The 17,643-nt window shown below is 40.4% G+C and overlaps 3 protein-coding genes across 3 annotated transcripts; all 3 read right to left on the reverse strand.

The window, feature by feature from the left end:
* Positions 1-214: 214 nt before the first annotated feature.
* On the reverse strand, positions 215-3,965 carry upf3a (UPF3A regulator of nonsense mediated mRNA decay). The gene is made up of 10 exons (XM_061089127.1): positions 3,825-3,965; positions 2,613-2,719; positions 2,402-2,508; positions 2,134-2,232; positions 1,861-1,971; positions 1,723-1,778; positions 1,479-1,637; positions 1,231-1,364; positions 551-857; positions 215-391 (listed from the first exon to the last, which is right to left on the reverse strand). Exons 1-10 carry the CDS (start codon positions 3,963-3,965, stop codon positions 215-217), a joined length of 1,398 nt encoding a protein of 465 aa, XP_060945110.1.
* A 1,743-nt stretch (positions 3,966-5,708) lies between these two features.
* Positions 5,709-14,570, reverse strand: cdc16 (cell division cycle 16 homolog (S. cerevisiae)). The gene is made up of 18 exons (XM_061088323.1): positions 14,407-14,570; positions 14,221-14,275; positions 13,848-13,945; positions 13,186-13,224; positions 12,932-13,072; positions 12,634-12,793; positions 12,418-12,512; positions 11,767-11,900; positions 11,453-11,532; positions 11,289-11,338; positions 11,135-11,208; positions 10,914-11,039; positions 9,714-9,866; positions 8,973-9,036; positions 8,522-8,583; positions 7,193-7,328; positions 6,782-6,872; positions 5,709-6,509 (listed from the first exon to the last, which is right to left on the reverse strand). Exons 1-18 carry the CDS (start codon positions 14,452-14,454, stop codon positions 6,256-6,258), a joined length of 1,860 nt encoding a protein of 619 aa, XP_060944306.1. The 5' UTR covers positions 14,455-14,570; the 3' UTR covers positions 5,709-6,255.
* A 1,371-nt stretch (positions 14,571-15,941) lies between these two features.
* Positions 15,942-17,643, reverse strand: cfap97d2 (CFAP97 domain containing 2). Its single transcript, XM_061089103.1, has 6 exons — positions 17,492-17,643; positions 17,262-17,364; positions 17,043-17,123; positions 16,616-16,734; positions 16,303-16,489; positions 15,942-16,172 (listed from the first exon to the last, which is right to left on the reverse strand). The coding sequence occupies exons 1-6, from the start codon at positions 17,641-17,643 to the stop codon at positions 15,942-15,944; spliced, it is 873 nt and encodes a 290-aa protein (XP_060945086.1).

Here is a 17,643-nt window from a genome sequence, read left to right on the forward strand (position 1 = left end):
ACAGCATTTTAAAACTGTGTGTTCTAAAGATTTAACATAAAAATGTTTGCGTTCCAGTAAAATAAAAACATGGAGCAACATTCAAACTCATCTTTACTAAAACAAACACTGTTGAAAATGACTGTTTGCTTTTTAAGTGCTTTCTCCCTCCATCACACCTGTCCCCATCAACTGAGCAGCTGAATAACGGACTTCCTCTGAACGTCCCTGCCGCTCACTGCTCATCTTTGCTTTTCTCCAGCCCCTTCTCCAGCGTTGTTGCCTCAAAGCAGTGATCGGACCCCGGTTCAGGTGAGGGTCCCACGGGGATGCAGTCGTAGCCTTTGCACCCGGAGCTCATGCGCTTGCGGTTGCGGGCGCCCGGCTGGTAGAGCTGCATGGCGGGACGGTCCTGCAGAGAGACAAGAAAGCAGGGACATGGGAGAGACAGGGACCACAGCATAGGACATATTCCTACAGATTTCTTGATTCAAAGCTCAAGAGCAAGGTGTCCGAATAGAAGTCAAAGCAATTCGTCGTCACCCCGCCCCCGCGCCCACCTCATGCTCACCTTCTCGCTCACCTTGTTTCGGAGGCGTTCCTTCCGATTACCCAGCTCCTCCCTATCCTCCTTCCCTAGCTTATCCACGCCATCTGGACAGTAAGAGAAACCATGATGGTGCCCCTCTTTCTTTGCCCGATCTTGGCAGTAGCCCTTCCCCCACTTTGTCTCATCTTTGCGCCGCATAAATTTGTCAAACTCGTAGTGATGCCGCTGTCGTTTCCTCTCGTCGTCTTTCCCTCGATGGTCCTTGTCTCGCTGCCGGCGTCCGTGCTGCTGCTGCTCTCTCTGCTCCTTGTCGCTCTCAGGCTGACCTCTAGTGGTGAGAGGGGAGATCGCATAGACAACACACAAAGCTGTTATGACAACTCTTGGTATCTGTTTACAGTAAGGTCAATGTTTTATATAACATACAGACATATGTTGACATTTAAAATAATTTTGTGCGTTTGATAGTTAGCAGGTTTAAGGAAAAACTGCTGGACGGATTTCAACGAAACTGGGTCAGGGAGGAAGACATAAAGAATTAAGTGTGGATCCCGGCGTGGATTTCCCCCCCCCCTTTTTTTAACATCTTCAGGGAGTTGGTATCGATGAGTGTCTGTTACTTTAATATTACCATAGGTGTGTATGAATCTACTGTCCCCTGTAATAGAAACGTGGCCAGCCTGAGTGGAGGATGTCCTTACTTTTCTTTGGATTCCTTTGACTTCATTTGTCCTCCAGCTTTCTCCCATTTCCCCCTGTCTGTTTCCCCGGTGTCACTCTTGTCTTTCATTCTGTCTGAATCCACATCGTCGTCTCTGTCACTCTTCTTCAGGAGCTGAATGTTGAGATAACACAGGGAAAGCTCCATAACTATCCGCTTGTGCACCGTTCAAACAGTCAGTATTCAGCAAACAAGCAAGAATGGACCAGATCTCTGAAAATGAGTTACCTTGATTTTGATGTCTTTATCGGACAATTTCTTCTGCTTCTCTGACTCTTTTCGTTTACGTCTCTCCTCCTCTCGCCGCTTTCTCTTCTCCTCCTCCCTTTGCCGTTTCTTTTCGAGCTCTCTTCTCCTCCTCTCCTCTCTCTTCTCCTCTCTTATTCTCTATATGATAAAGCAATAAGAAAACAATTATACAAATGTCAAAGCAGTTTCGAGGTAATTTCTTTTATTGACTTTGTTTTCTTACCTGTTTCTCAATTTTCTTATTCTTGATGTACTCTAGCAGAGGCGTCGTCCGCTTGGCTGAAACCAAAGAAATGGAGTGAATATTGCATAATGAAATTGTGTCACAGGACAATTATCATCTGTGCGTATGATTCTGTACCTATGAGCTCTCTGGTCTTAGCCTCTATCTCTCCCAGCAGAGTCTCAGGGTTGGCCATAGACTTCTCCTCATCACAGGAGTAATTCTCCAAGAACCGCTTGTACTCTGGATCTGAGAGGGTTTCAGGGACAAGATGAAGATAAATTACAGCAAAATATATCACGCCAACTTTTGAGTTTCTGTATATCTTACATTCCTGAGGGAACAAAAACTTTACAAGCCTAGTAGCACATCTGCAGTATATGTCAGGAGATATCCTCAGGATTTCAATACCTTCTTCAATGCTTCCAACTTTGGCATCTTTCTTTTTCAGTTTCTTCTTGGAAATCTTCTGGAAGGGGGCAAACTCTACAACCGCAGGAAACTCCTGGCCTGAGTAAATGTTGAAATAAAAGGCAGCTCATCATTTAACAGACCACAACGGAAAGCGCTAAAATCTTGTAAAATAAAGATGTTTTTGTTAGTATTTAGTTTAGCACAAACAAGTTACACTGTGTGGCCACCTTCATGGCAGCATACTAGCAACAAAATACAAAACTACCTTTGTTGTCAATGAAGACATAGCCGTCAAATCGGTCTCTGAACAGCAGGATATCTTCAGGAATTTTGAAATTGATATATGCTCTGGAGAACAAATGAGGATAGAGACTATGGGGAGAGAGAGAAAGACAGAACATGAGAAGTCATAAACATTTTCATAAAAAGACAAGGGCAACAGATTGAGCATCTTAAGGTTATAAAGGTTATTTTACCTTTGATCAGCTGGGAAGAACTCAAAATAGTCGTAGGATGGCAGCGGACTGAGCTGTTCTTCTAGTTGATCTTTTGATAGGTTGGGTGGGAGCCTTCGAATCACCACCTGCAACGAACCATTTCAATACATTTCTCTGTATGACATTTCTATGAGGAGGATACTTTTGGCCTTTGTGTTCTTTACATGTTGTCTTTTACACATCTAACTGAGTTTCTGATTAGAGAATGACATGTGCTCTATGGTGAATGATTAGTTATATACATGTTCTGAGATACACAGCCTGCAGGAAATCTTTTCATTTTCTGTTGCTCTCGGGGGAACCAGGAAAGTCCCTAAGAAACAGTAACCCTGTTAAAAGACACCTATAATTGGATTCTACATTAGTCTCATTAAATTTCTTCCATTCCCTATCAATTCACTTTTCTACCAGGGTCAGTGTACACTCACACTGTGCAGGCAAACATTGTCCAATCCTTCTAAATTATATTTTGACCAGTACTGGAGGTCTCAAAGTTTTCAACAGCACCAAATATAACAGGCTGGATTTTAGGGGATTGTGAGTAAAACTATGCACCACATATCAATACTGATGGAACGATTAAGGGCAACATTTAATTCAGCCAAGAAAGGGATTGGATCGTGCTGAGACGGATATTAGACGGTCTGACAACGTGGAATAATACACATTTAAAATCTTAAAGCTACTAAGGGAAAATATGAGGGGCAAATTAAATTTTATGGTCTTAAACAGAATAATATATAACTTTAAAATGCACAAAGGCAAAATGAATATTTAAAGACATCGCTTTGGGATCTATTTACTAGAAATATTGATATTAATTTGATATTATTTAATTGAATTAGAGCTTACAGTATTACTGACAAATACATAACACTTTGATTACTCTTTAAACACTGGGGGACATTAATATATGTGGTTCTAAAATTGTGGTACGGACAAGGCTGGACATGTTATGGTGATAATCTCCCGCTGTTTACTGCATTATTGTGGAACATCAACTGTAAATGTCATTATTTTCGGATTAAATAAACTAATAGATTCAAACAGTGTCACACGGAAATGTGAGAAATGAGCTGTATGAGTTTCTACTGCCGCTGTCCGTGGTGCTGAAGTAATCCCACCTCCCTCCGGGCCTCCTCCTCCTCCATGTCTGTTTTCCATAATAACAGAAAGCACTCGGCTCCGTACCTTCGTGAACACCTCCTTCTTCTCCTCCTTCTGCCTGTTGCCCCCGGCACAGTTCTCCTGGTCCCTCGGGAAGTCTCTGAAATGAATCTCCACCACACTTTTGTCCTTGCCCACCGTCATCTGGTCCTTTTCAGACCGCATCTCTCTCCATCTCCCTCCTTCTCCAAGTTCGTGTTGTCACTGTGTTATCGCGAGAATACGTGTGCTATCGCGAGAAGATCCGAGAGAAGCCCTGCTCTGAACTGAGTGCGTGGATATGTAAGATAAGATAAGATACCATGAGATAAGATAAGACTTAATTAATCTCGAAGGAAATTATTGTGCCAGCTTGCTCAGAGATGACAGTACAGAACAATATAAGAAGAACAGTATACACTAAAAATAAAAAACACAGTAAAATAAATTAAGTCCAAAATACAAGTGAAGATAAAATCAAGTGAAAGTACAAATGTGTTGTTAAAGAAATAAAATGAGGTGTAAAGAGAGAAAGTACTTCGTAAGTAAAGTGTCTGTAACTCGAATTGAAATGATAAAGGAGTAGGTGTGATATTGGACATTATATATGTAGTATGTTTTATCAAATTAATAAAATAATAAAAAGAAAAGGTGCATGAGTTAATGTTGTTAGTAGGTGCTCTCCACCTTGTTGTTTTGAGTTGGACCTTTGTCGTCTTTAATTTAAGTATATATACATTTGTATTTGTATATTAATAAATACAAATATAATTGTATTGATATCATAGCCCATCTTGCAGGACAGAAAAATGTCGGAGTCAAAAGTACCCTACTTTTCTAAATTGTGGAATAAAAAGTATATAGCACAAAAGTAGAAATAGTCATAGTTTTTTAATGTATAAATTCAACCAGGTCACTTTGGGATATCATCACATACGATATTGCAGTTGCTCCTCAGATGTATTTGCAGCCATTAGAAAAGTATTCAAATGCTCCATGTGTCCAGAAAGATGTCCATGCTGCTGATGGTTCATCTTCACATATCTTCTCTAAACGCTAAGAACGTGTTTTTGCACCACACACACACATGAAGTTAAAATAAACCGACTCCTACGCGTCCTGCATTCCAGGGGCCAGTGTGAAGTGTCCCCGCAGTCCCCGGTGTCATCGTTCATGTTCGGACTCGGTCGTGCTGCTCGGATCCGCAGGTGACGAGGACCGGCTCACTGACCGCCCATGGACGTCTCTGTAGGGGACTGAGGAGCAGACGGAAACCTGAATGATCCACACTGAGCCATGAGGGCTGCCCAGTGCCCACTAAGGTTTGTCCTCGATAGATCCGTTTACTCACCGCAGAGGAAAGTTTGCCTGGCGCCGCTGCTCTCCACACACACCCGGGGTCTCTCCAGGCTGGACACGGAGCTCTTCAGGCTGGAGACGAAGGTGGAGCAGGTGTCCAGGTCCAGACAGACCCGGCCCTGGGTGTAAACGACGCCCGACTTGGATGGAGTGCAGCCCATTCTCTGCTAGAACGAATGTCTGGGAGGAAGAGGAATCAACGCTGGAGCTGATGGAGAGGATGTGATTCACTCCTCCCATGAGACCAGAATCAAAACATCTGAACTCCATCCAGTCCATCACTCAGACAGCTGCCCTTCAAATTAAAAGCCCAACAGGCTCAAAGTCTTACACCCTGTGGTGTGGTTGATCGGGCAAATGTTGTATTATTACTCTATGTATGTGTTAAGAAGGGAAGGTCAGAATTATATCTTATAATTTAGAAGTACAATTTGACAATTAATTTATGAAAAATATTCTAAACTTTAAAATATTTTCTTCATACAATTTATTTTGCTATAGGAAGAATGACAGACTCCAAATCAATCAAGAACTCTATATACAAATAAATATTACCAAAAACACACAGAATTCTCTTTAAGATAAATGGTTTATTGTAGGAATTAACAAGAAATGTTTTCTCCAAAACTGCTTGAATGCAGCCGGCTCTTTATTGAAGGTGAAAATCCACAGGTTAAGCAACGCGCAGGCTCCTGCCACAGGCAGTAATAAGGGACTACAGTCTTTTAGTTGTGACATGGGATGAGCGGCGCTTTGCTCAGTTCAACCAAGTGTCAGAGGATCCATCATCTTCAGGCTCAACCCAAGGTTCAGTGATAAACCAAGAACTCAACCTCTGAACCAAAGTCTGCGTTAATTCCCCCTTTAAAGTGCATTCTTGTAGAACGAATATGATGTACAGCAAGTTGCTGTATAAAAAAAATTAATCCTCACATTTACTCATGTTCATAATGTTCTTGAGTTCTATGTTTTGTCACATACAGAAACGTCTAATGCACTAGAGGGGGATCCGCAGGAAATCTTTGGCAGAGGACAGGTGCCGACATCTTGGTTTGGATGCTGCTCTTGGGTCTGAATACCTGTACCGATGACAGTTCCACCTCCTGACAGGAGGACATCACGTGCTAGTGTCCGATAAGGTGTCTAACATGACGTCACTCTCATACATGTCACACTCCAGGGTGAGAGAGAGTCGAAGAGGTGTCTCCAGCATCATCTTGTCCTGATTCGAGAGCGGCGTCTCCAAAGATGTGATGCTGGTATCTTCCTGTCTCGGCGTGGCCAGAGCGTCACCGGGCTCCGATGTGTTCATTATCTTCATCAGCGCTGGAGTGTTCAGGCTGCCTCGCACTTTGTCATTTATGTCTGTGCCTATGTGGAAACAAATGACATGCGTTATTGCCACAGATCTGCTTTAACGAAACCATGGTTATCTGCTGTGGTATCTAGCCCCACGGACAGTTTCTGCAACAGATAGGATTGGGAACCACTTTCGGAGACATCTGCGGCTATGCTCCTTAAGACTGTAATTTTGTGATACTCGTGGAAACAAAAGGCAAAGTAAATGTCTTAGTAACGAAAGATAAAACTGTTTTTTTTTCAAAGGTGAAGTCTATTGAAACTGGAGTAGAGCTGTATCATACCTATATAGGCATCTGTGTCACCAATGTACATCTCTATACAGTGGCCGAGCATCGTCACAGAGAAAGTGTCGTCCCTTTTCAGTCCTAGTGCCTGTCACACAAAGAAAGAAAAATAACATTAAGATTTTGAAAGTAAAACATATTTGTTGAGGTGAAGAAAATCAAGACATTTTTGTTTGATTAATGATTTAAAAAAACTGAATTTTCTACTCATAAAAACATGACAGTTTTATTGTTACAAACCAAATTTATTATGTCATTTCCTTAATTCCCCATTTTAATGTACTTTTGAATGTTCTACTCTGTTCTCATTATAGAGCTCTGATTCCCATGGTTACTCATGCTCCAGCTTGTGCTGTCAGGAGAAGCCATCATCTCTCCCCTTAAAACCTGAAGGAAAAGAGACTTTACTGTGTGAAAGTAGTCGATAGCGCTCTCGAAGTCGCCCATGAGGCTGTGCACGTATCCTATGGCAGCGTAGGTGGAGGCGTGCTGAGGGATTAACACCAGTGCTTGACGGTGGTACTCCAGAGCCTGGTTGTACTTTCTACAGAAACACAGTCAATGTCAATGGATTAAACAGCATTTCTAGCAAAGCAGATGTGTGCAGACATGAAACAACACAGATATTATTGAGTGTATTGAAAGACTAGGATTAATAATTTCTTTATGATTGTGTGTGAAACAAGAACAAACAGATCTGATTAATCTGAAACCACGTCATCTATCTGCAGAGCAGCAGCACTAGCAGTTTCAGAGCTACTGCTGCAGTAAGTGCAATTAAGAAAAAAATGGCTTTTTGGAGGAAATTAATTGTACAAGTGCAGTTTTTTGACAGCTGCATTTAGTTTTTATATTTTTTTTCAATTTCAATCGAAATTCTCCAAAGTTTGACTAAATACAGCACATTTTCTGCTCAGTCAATTTGTCTTAATGTAACACTCATTGGTGGCGTAGGTGGCGACAATAACATGTCTAAAACCGCAGGTGGGTCAAATGATGCTGCCATTGTTCTATAGGAGGCTGATCAGTAGGTATGTGTAGATCTAGTGACAGAATTTGAGTGAAGAAAAAGCCGATTTCAGGAAGGTGCCCTGGCTAGAAACAATAACAACATTTGTGGTTTTTATTTCCACAAAAAAGATGCTATAAAGAGCCCATGCACACTCCACAACTCAGATATGCCTTAAAATAAACATTTGATTGCAGAAGATAGAGAAATTGTTATAATGGCCAATAGAGGGTTTTAATGTGTTGAATCAGCCAGTTCTAAGAATTTCAAGAACATATGGAAATATTTTACAATTTATTCCTTCAGCAATTGATCAATGACGCACTAAAAGGCTTCACGGTGTATTAATCATGTATGGATGAATCCTCCATTTAAATTTGAACTATTCAAACTTTTCAAAACACATTTTGCCAGCACCTTATATCCACTGAGTGGCTGCTATGCTAATTTAAGAAATTCTCAATGAGGACCCTACCTATGCAGAATGACTGCAAAGGAACAAGTGAGCATATCGCTGAAATTAGTTTGAAGGAGAAAGATGGATAGAAGAGGAATGAAGAAATATAGAGGAAAATACACTTCCAATCATTCACTCAAGAAAAACATAGTCCTCAACATTTTACTGCTTGAATATAGAGCTTCAAAAACAAGCCACTCTCCAACTGGGGGCTATTCAACATCATTTGTTCAAACAAAAAACTGCAGAATAAAGGAGGCTCAATACTCACTTCAGTTTCCGACACACATGACCTAAGTTGTTTAGCAAAGGCTCCCATTTGTCCACAGTGACCTTAAATATGAAATAACAAAAAACACTTTAATAAATGACAGAGATATGCCTATGTTTACAGCCACAGAAGTATTGTTTAACGCTTATGTGTGTGTGTGTTATGATAAAATATTTTCTGCAAGACAGCTTCTGCAGCAAGTTTAAATGCATCTGTGTGTCATGGACAGATTTTTTCACCACAACTGCATCATAACCGTGCAACTTGTAGTCATGACACTTTACAGGTGTTTAGCTGAGATCAAAATGAAGATATGTGAGGACTGACCCACTAGTCTCATGTAATAATGGAGTAAAAATTTCGATGGAGGCCATAGCTGGTGTGATACCATCCCAAAGTGCTCACTTTTTTTCCAAACATGCATTTCAATGATACTTAAACAATTAGTTACCTCATTCCCTATGGCTTTGATTTTCTCCATTGCGTCAAGAAACAGCCGCTCTGCAGTCTTCCAGCTAAAACAGCAGATACATGAATCATTTTTCACATTTCACACAAAGTGTAATCTGTGAACCCTCAATCTGTGACTGCTCATTGATTAAATGTTTTTAGAATTACAGTACTTATATTTATGTACAATACATATTAACATTGAAGTGTTAGTGCCAAGATTACAGAGAACAATCTGTCAGAGATGTTTCAGTCGTCTGAAAGTAAGAGAAGGGAATTTTGTTTGTCATTCACAACATGGACAAATGAAACTTAATAGACGTGACTATCATTAGTTACTGTCAACATGATGCTTTAAACAGAAAGACATTTAATTAATGTAAATGAAATTAACATTAATGTGCGAGGTGATGCTCAGACTACTATACTGCAGAAGATTAGCTGCAGTCATTTAATGAGCCCGCTGTTTTACTGACAGACAAAATAAACAGTAGCAGACTGGGCTGCACGACCCCCCCACGCTTAAATCCAATAAAGATATCAAGCTATTTTTCATTCAGCAATTACATTGGGAACACCAGCTGTGTATGCAGGTCAAATTTCAAAAGAGACTTCTGAGCCGGCTACAACATTTATTGCAAACATCACTGCTGTTCCAACATTTGTTTGTGCTGCCAATAAAATGTTTACTTCTTCTGTCAAACTGCAGGTGTACGTGTTACTGTGTGGATGTGTGACTCACTCTCCATTTTGAAATGCGACCACTGCCACCTCGTGTATGACGAAGGGGTCCTCTGGAGCGATGCTTAGAGCCTGGCTGAAGAAACGCTCTGCCAGCTTGGAGTTGTTGGTCAGGCCGTACTCCAGGCCGATGTAGAGCATGGGTAAGTGACACCTGAGTCGGAAAGAGCAGGAGACATCACAAGCCTGTTGTTATATTGTTGAAAAAAGGACGTTGGACCACTAATAACTGACACAAATGATAACGTTATATTGTTGCTGTTGAAAAACTAGGGTAAAGAAATATAACATGTAAACAAAAATTGCAAAAATTATCCAAACATTTCCAGAATAACATTTCATTTTAGCTGGAAATTAGCAATGTTTTATGAGACGAACATTAAACTTAAGGAAAGGCTAAATTCATCGCGGGGGAACATTTTTGGCAGCCAGCTCTATTCCATCATAAAAAAGTAAATGCTGTTATATTTCTGCCTGTCAATGTTTAATGTACCAAACATTGAGCACAAAATTAACCTGTCAAAACACAATTTGTGAGCGGGTGAGTGTGGAAATGTGTAGTTTTATTGACCGACAGCCTGTGACTCCAAAATCTACATATAAGCGTAAAACAACTAGTGTAACTATTTGGAGGACATTATTGACAAGGCCTCATTAAATGATAATTGTATTTTCTCAGGATAAATTCTGTGTCCTCTGTTACTTGTTGATTTGTCTGATTTGACATTTTTGTATTTTTTATATCAAAATCCATCTTGTTTGTCTTTCTGTAAAACGGTTTCATAGGTCTGATGATTCCTGATAGTATTTACTAATATTGCATCCAATAGCAATGCTTTCTAACTTTATTGACAACAGAGTTGTCAGTTGTGACTTTACATTGTTGAGTTACTGTCAAACCTGGCGCAGGGGCGTGACACACATCAGCAGAATTGTCCACTGTAAGCACCAATCAATATCTGTGACATTTCCCTCCACAGATTTGTGCATTTATTGTAAATATGTAGAATCAATGAGCACCATCACATCCGTTTCACTGGTTCTTTAAATAGATGCACTGTTCTCCACTGAAGTTTCATTTGTTTATGTGGGCTGAGACGACGTTTCACATAAAACCTCACTGAGGAAAGCTCTAAAAAGACTGACATTTGGACAGGTTTACAGAATTAGGAACTCCAGGACGTGTCAATCATGCACCTACCCTTTCATCAGCTGAGCAGCAGTAAAGTAGGCAGCCATGGCTTGATCATGCTCGCTCTCCACTGCAAATGAATGACCATAGGCAATCCATGCAGGACCATACGTTCTCTCCAGGGTGGTGGCTTTGCTAAGGGAGACATTTAATATCCAGTATGTGTAAGTGAACCAAAATGTACGACCATAATCATACTCATACTTAATTTTCACCATACCAATGCATACCTAAGATATCGCCTAGCGTGTTCGTTTTTATGGCCAACCATGAGATAGTAGCACCCAACAGCAAACCAGGACACCTGATAAAAAATACAGTTTAGTTATAATAAAATTGAGAATTAATCTTAATGGGATAAGGTGATAAAACTGCAGCACTTACTGGGTTGTTGGGATACAAATCTACAAGTTTGTGTGAGAGGTAGAACAACTCTGGAAGTAAAGAAAAACACAAAAAGGTTAAACAGAGCAGAACTAAACACGTTTAACCATCGGTGTGATGAGGAAAAAACAAACCAAACAAAATATGTGGCTGGTTGATTTTACCATTTGCTTTTCCAAGCTCCACCAGAGTTCCTATATGGACTGGTAAACAGTTGGCATGGAACGGGTCTTTAACCATCACCCTGAAATAAAAAACAAAACAGAGTTGCATTTAATTCAATTTGGTTTAGTTAGAAAAATATCTATATACATATTGAGGTAAACAAGATACGAGCTTCCTTGTACAACCAGTTCTGTTCTACACAGCTGAAAATGATCCTAATCGTGTGATATTAGATCATGATATTTATATATTGGATGCAAGCAATTCATTTCTAAATCATACGCAGAATTGAGAAATAAAATTAGACACCTACGTTGATGTAAGCTTGTAGCACATCTTGAAATCACAGTTATAATAATGCCTCTCTGCGAGAGACACCACTACATCCAAGTTGTCCTGGAGACCATTGACCATATCTGGCACCACCAAATCACTTGGCTTGTTATACTGCAAAGAGAAGAGGGAGAGGGTGCGTGTTTGCATTAATGTGTCGAAAAGGTGGGTGCATTTAGGTAAGTGGCATATAAGATAGACCAGGGTCACAAAGGTGACACATTTTAAGTCAGTAGTAGAAAAACAGGCAAGAATAACATTAATATACATTTAAATTAATATGAATTGCATACAAATGAACCCTGCTAGATCTCTCTGCTCGAATTAAAGCAGAATTGAGGAATTGACTCAAAACAAATAACTATTACTGTGTTCATCGTAATAAAATATTGTGTCACAAAGGGCAATAATACAGGTCACCCCTGTGACTTTAAAATGAGTTTGACAACTAATGGAGCAAAAATTAAGAATTATAAATGTCAGGCAACATAGAGAACATGCAGGTTAATGTCAGTTCATTTGGGTTCCCTCAGATTTGTTAACAATGATAAAATAGCACTGTCCATTTACTTCAGTTAAATGATAAATGCAATAGATAATATGTTGAGGACTCAATGCAGAGCTCCCCTACCTTCTTTAACTTATTCTCAAAAAGGAAGTGTAGCAGCTCCTCCTCTTCCGCTGTGCACTGTTGACTCAGAGGAAGTGAGTCAAGGAAGTCTTTCTCTGTTGTAAAATGAAAAACATGTTCTACATTGTTTGCTGGCAAGTTTCTGTAATGGTAAATATAAGGTATCTGCAGAAAAGTAAGAGATCAGCGCACATAATCGGCACAGATCAGCCTCACCTTCCTGCGCAGTCAACATGTGGTGGGACGTTAAAAGGTCAAAGGCTTCAAAGCAGTACACATCCATTTTTAAGGCCTCTTTGTAGCTGGAGGTGGCCAGGGGTCTGTTGTCCATGGCATCATAGATCTTACCCCGCAGGAGGCTGATGGAGCTATTGATCTGAAATATTTCAGAGAGGAGTGATGTGCTTTTATCTGTTGGGGAGACTGAGTTCCCACCAAAGCAACATAGTAGAATAATGTTGATGACAGGATTTTATCCAACAATGACAAAAAATAAATGGCAGGCCAGACTTACAGAGGCAGGGGACATGTCCCAATCTTTCGCTGAGTCTGGCATCCCGCTGTCCTCCTTCAAACTCCTGTCCAGCAGCTTCTTACTAGCTGGCTCCTCCGCGTCCAGAATATCCAAGGCTTGCTGGAACTCTTTGGCAGCATACTGAAAAAAAGAGGAAAAGAGAATAATATCCAACAGGCTTCTCTAGACGATATCCTGCAACTAATAAACGCGTAGAAGAGGTGATGCAGTAGTGACACTTTTCATATACTCACATGGCACCTGGCAGCAAGGTACTGACAAGCTCCATACAACTGTGTGAGAGAAGACAAGAGTTGTTTCAAACTGGGGACCATCACAATATAATTAAATCCTCCACTCATCTTTTTGCACAAACCAAACCCTCACACTTAACCTGTCTTTTGTACACTGCAATGAGTGCATTGTCATTTATCCTGCTGTCCAAATTATTTACTCTGTTGACCAAAACCTCCAGGCACAAAAACAGTTTCTTCCCTCTCGCTGTCTCACTCCTGAATAGCCAACCCACTGTGGCACTGTGCAATAACCCTGGATCTTTATAATAACCACTGTACAGTTTCTCCCGAAATTATATTATATTATATATAATATATATTATAATTATATTTAATTATGTTTATTTTATTTCATCCTGACTGTATAACCGTAATACACATACCGTTTAATAATTATCCCTGCACTTATTTTCTTAGACTGTCGCACTGTTGTATTTTGTATTGTTTTTGTGACTGTTTGTATTGTACTGTTTTGTTTTGTGATGTATATTCTGTGTAAGCACACTGATAGCCACATTAAATTCCCTGTTTGTGCAAACTTACTTGGCCAATAAACCTGATTCTGATCACTGGAGCAGCAATTTGGATTTCAACCACAAACCAGGCTTTTTTCTCATTACCTTGTCAAGCTTTCGTGAGCGGAGAGCATGGGAGGCTCTGTGGTACTGTGAGGTCAAGTAAAGGCACTGAGCTAGCCAGTAGATGTCCTGGGGATCCTCTGTATAACAAACACAGGGGCAGATCCGTCAGTCTCTGGCGTTTCAGAGTCCAGTCGACCAGCCACACATTAACACTGCAGCATTAATCTGGCATCAACACAGGGGAAACTAAATCTATTTTCAGTTGCCATGAAATTCTACATAACAACCCAGAGAATGAAGGACTTCAGTAATACAACACCAGCCCTACTAGCATTAACGTTTCAACTTTAAATGACAGGTCGGTTAGTAGCCATCATACCAGCTCGCAATGAACAGCATTGCAGTAACTCACCGTGGGAGAGAGAAGCTATCTTGTCGGCCCAGAACAGAGCACTTTGATACTGTTGCTGGAAACACACGAACAACGAGAGGAAAGAGTCACCACATTGAGTTGATTTGAGACAGTAACGCCAGGTTCGCTCGCAAGCTAGCATTAGCCAGCTAACACAGAAACTCGTAAAGAACGTAGTACTCTTACCTGGTCGACGTACTGACGCACCCGCTTCCGTAGTCTGTCGAGATTCATGTTGTGTTTTTAAAAGCTGACACCCTGACTATAAGAACCGTGTCATTCTTGAGAGAGAGCGGTGAACACGGACAGTGCTAGCTCGTTAGCTGCGGAAAATCAAATCCGCGGCTTCTTTCTGCGCCGGGTGTTCCGCCAAACTGTGCCGGAAGGAAACTCGCCGCGGAGAAAAGTTCCGCATTGACCAAAATATATTTGTCATTGTCGCCCAATGCTGGTCAAGCTTCAAAACAAACGTACGAATATACATATGTAAACGTATTTGGATTTTTATTTAAAGATTCAGTGTGTACGATTTAGTTGAAAGGGATCTATTGGCAGAAGTTAATATAAATTAATCCTGTTGATGTTGTCACTAGTGTTAAATCATCTAAACCAGGGGTCTTCAACGGTTTTCAGGCCAAGGACATCTAAAGTGATGGAGAGATGGGGCAGGGACCCCGTACTATATATATATATATATATATATATATATATGTGTGTGTGTGTGCATTGCTGACTGAAAGATAACGTCTTGTGCCTCCATTAATCCGTTTGCTACAATATTTTGGATTCAGGTTAAAGTGTACTTAAAGACATTTAAATTTGTGGGAAAAATATATTTATGATATATACAAGATCAGCCAACAATTTCGCGACCCCTGCAGTACCTCCATGGACCCTCCAGGGGTCGTGGACCCCCTGTTGAAGACCTCTGATCTAAATGATGAAAACAAATGTCCCTGTAGAATGGAACCTCTATATTTAATCACTTCATATTTACCCGAGCAGCCGCTCCTCTCTACGGAGGCCGCCATGTATTTCAGAGGAGCCCAAACAGGACAAAGTAAACAACTTTTGAGTTTCTATGACAACTAATGTTTGGAATAGGTGAGCTGCAACATGCAACTTCACCACTAGATGTCACTAAATTCTACACACTTGACCTCTTACCTTTTTATTTGTTTTTGAAATACTTTACAACAGATTCATCTTAGTACACAGTCTATACAATCTACAAGGCCAAACTGTTTACCCTTATAAAGCCACATTTAATTTGCATGCACACTAAAAAGCCCATATATTTCAGTCCCCTAAACTTGCTTGATTCTTTTCATCTACATCCAAATTGTTCTCTGATAAATCAATGGAAATGAGGAGAATCCCAAAATGCAAATGAAAGTAAAAGCAATATGATTTAGATCAACACCAACATTTAACAGTTTTTTCTCGATGCATTTGGCCTTCCACCTAGTTTTATGCTGATCAGTCCAGTAGCGAAAACACAATCTTTTTGGGACAAGTAAAGATCATGAGTGCCACATAGTTCTGAAGTTAAAATATAATTTGTCCATATTTTTTACAGTGGTATGTTTTAACTGTACAACACAATATAACTTCACTTCATGGTATTGTATCCTTCCTCTGTTTCAGGTGTGTGGGACATTTCAGATCCACCAGGAGCCACAGGCTTTTCAACGGAGTGTGGTTGTTTATCTCTTGTAATTTCAAACTGCCTGAGAAGATCTGGGACTTTCAGGGTCAGGGTGTGTATTTGTGTCCTGCTGATTCTCTGTTCCTGTATCTTGTGTCTCGCTGGTTCCTGTTTTCATTTCACTTCCCCCCGATGTTGTTTTGGCCTTTGTGTTGTTGCTTGCAGGGCTGTGTGTGGTTGCACCTGTGCTTATTATTTGTCCTTTATCCCAGCCACTGCTCCCCTTGTCGGGTTTGTCTTGCCCCTGGTGATGACACAGAAATAGAAATATTTATTATGGGGCAAGAAAAAAGGTCACAATACAGTGTAGGAGGGGATCTAATTCTCACAATTCATTATATTTAGTGTAAAATGTATGGATTGTACTCAATAACCTTTTGCAGTTTTGCTCTTCCTCTTGGGTAATGTGCGATGCTGTCCATCAACTTGAGGGTTTTGAGCCAGTCATCATGCCAGCTCCTGACATTATAGTGAGGCCTGCACTGGCTCAGGCGGTGCAGGATCATTTGATTCTCCTCGGTGATACGGAGCGACTCCAGCTGTCGCTTCTCTTTGCCAAGGCTACAATGAAGAGCAGAGACAGGCTGTACAACTGGGCTTTTCAACTATGTCCTGGCAAACCAACTTTGAAATATGTGTTTTCCACAACATGGATGGTTTTGCTGTGAAGCCCAAAGCTTAGCTGACCTTTTCTTGTCGTAGTCATTTCTGTTGTCGACTCCTCCAGTCGTCCTCATGATGTGTGATATTCTTTCCATGAGCATGTTGTTTTCCTGCTGAATCCTCAGTATCCTTTTCTCTTCAAGCTTCACAAGATGATTTAAAAAGACAAACAATGCATTTACACTAGATTGACGATCTCATAATGTTACTATGATACCCGGAAGTCAAAAGTTTTGTTACTACATTTTATTACTTTATGTGTTGTATGCTAAATTAAGGTCAGATACAATAATTGATTAATTGTGGTAATAATTTTCTATTTGATTCGATGAAATGTTCTCTTATTTATCTATTTTGAAACTTTACTGGATGGTTTCAATACTGTAACATCTGCTGCCATCGTATGGACATGAAGTAAACTGAGTGAAAAACATTAGCGAGAAAGAGGAACCTTTTGTTTCTTCAGCTTCAGATCCAGGTGACCATAAGTCTTTGGTGGAGATGTGTTAATGGTTGATTCAGCAGACTTTACCTTGGGAACAAAATAACAAAACAAAAATCTGATAACACAAGTTACCACAGGGTGGACAAAAAAGTATTTGATAAGATTGTGGTCAAAACACCTGGTAACTGTGATAAACCAAAAACCAAAAGACTTGTTGCTCCTGACCTTCCGCTTGTGCAAATCATATGAAGCCTTCTCAATTTTCTGCTGAAGAAATTGGCTTCCAGTGGGAAATGGGGATGGATGTGCCAGATGCTGCATCTTAGTCCTGTAAAGAAAACACATATGACAAAATTATATAAAGCTCCCACCCTAACTATAAGAAACACATGATTTTGTATGGTGTAATGTTCTGTATAAGTGTTGTGAATGAATCATTGCTTTCTAATCCCAACCTTTGAGTGCATCTCTGACTCACCTTACAGCCGGTCGCTGCCCCTGGGGTCTCAATATCACAACTCCTCATCTGCCCAGTGTGTTCATGCTCTAAAACCTCCAGGTCGACTGGGGCTATATGACGGCGGTCTGTTTTCTGCCAGTCATACAT

This window comes from Limanda limanda, chromosome 16 (genome assembly GCF_963576545.1).
Source record: "Limanda limanda chromosome 16, fLimLim1.1, whole genome shotgun sequence".
NCBI lineage: Eukaryota > Metazoa > Chordata > Actinopteri > Pleuronectiformes > Pleuronectidae > Limanda > Limanda limanda.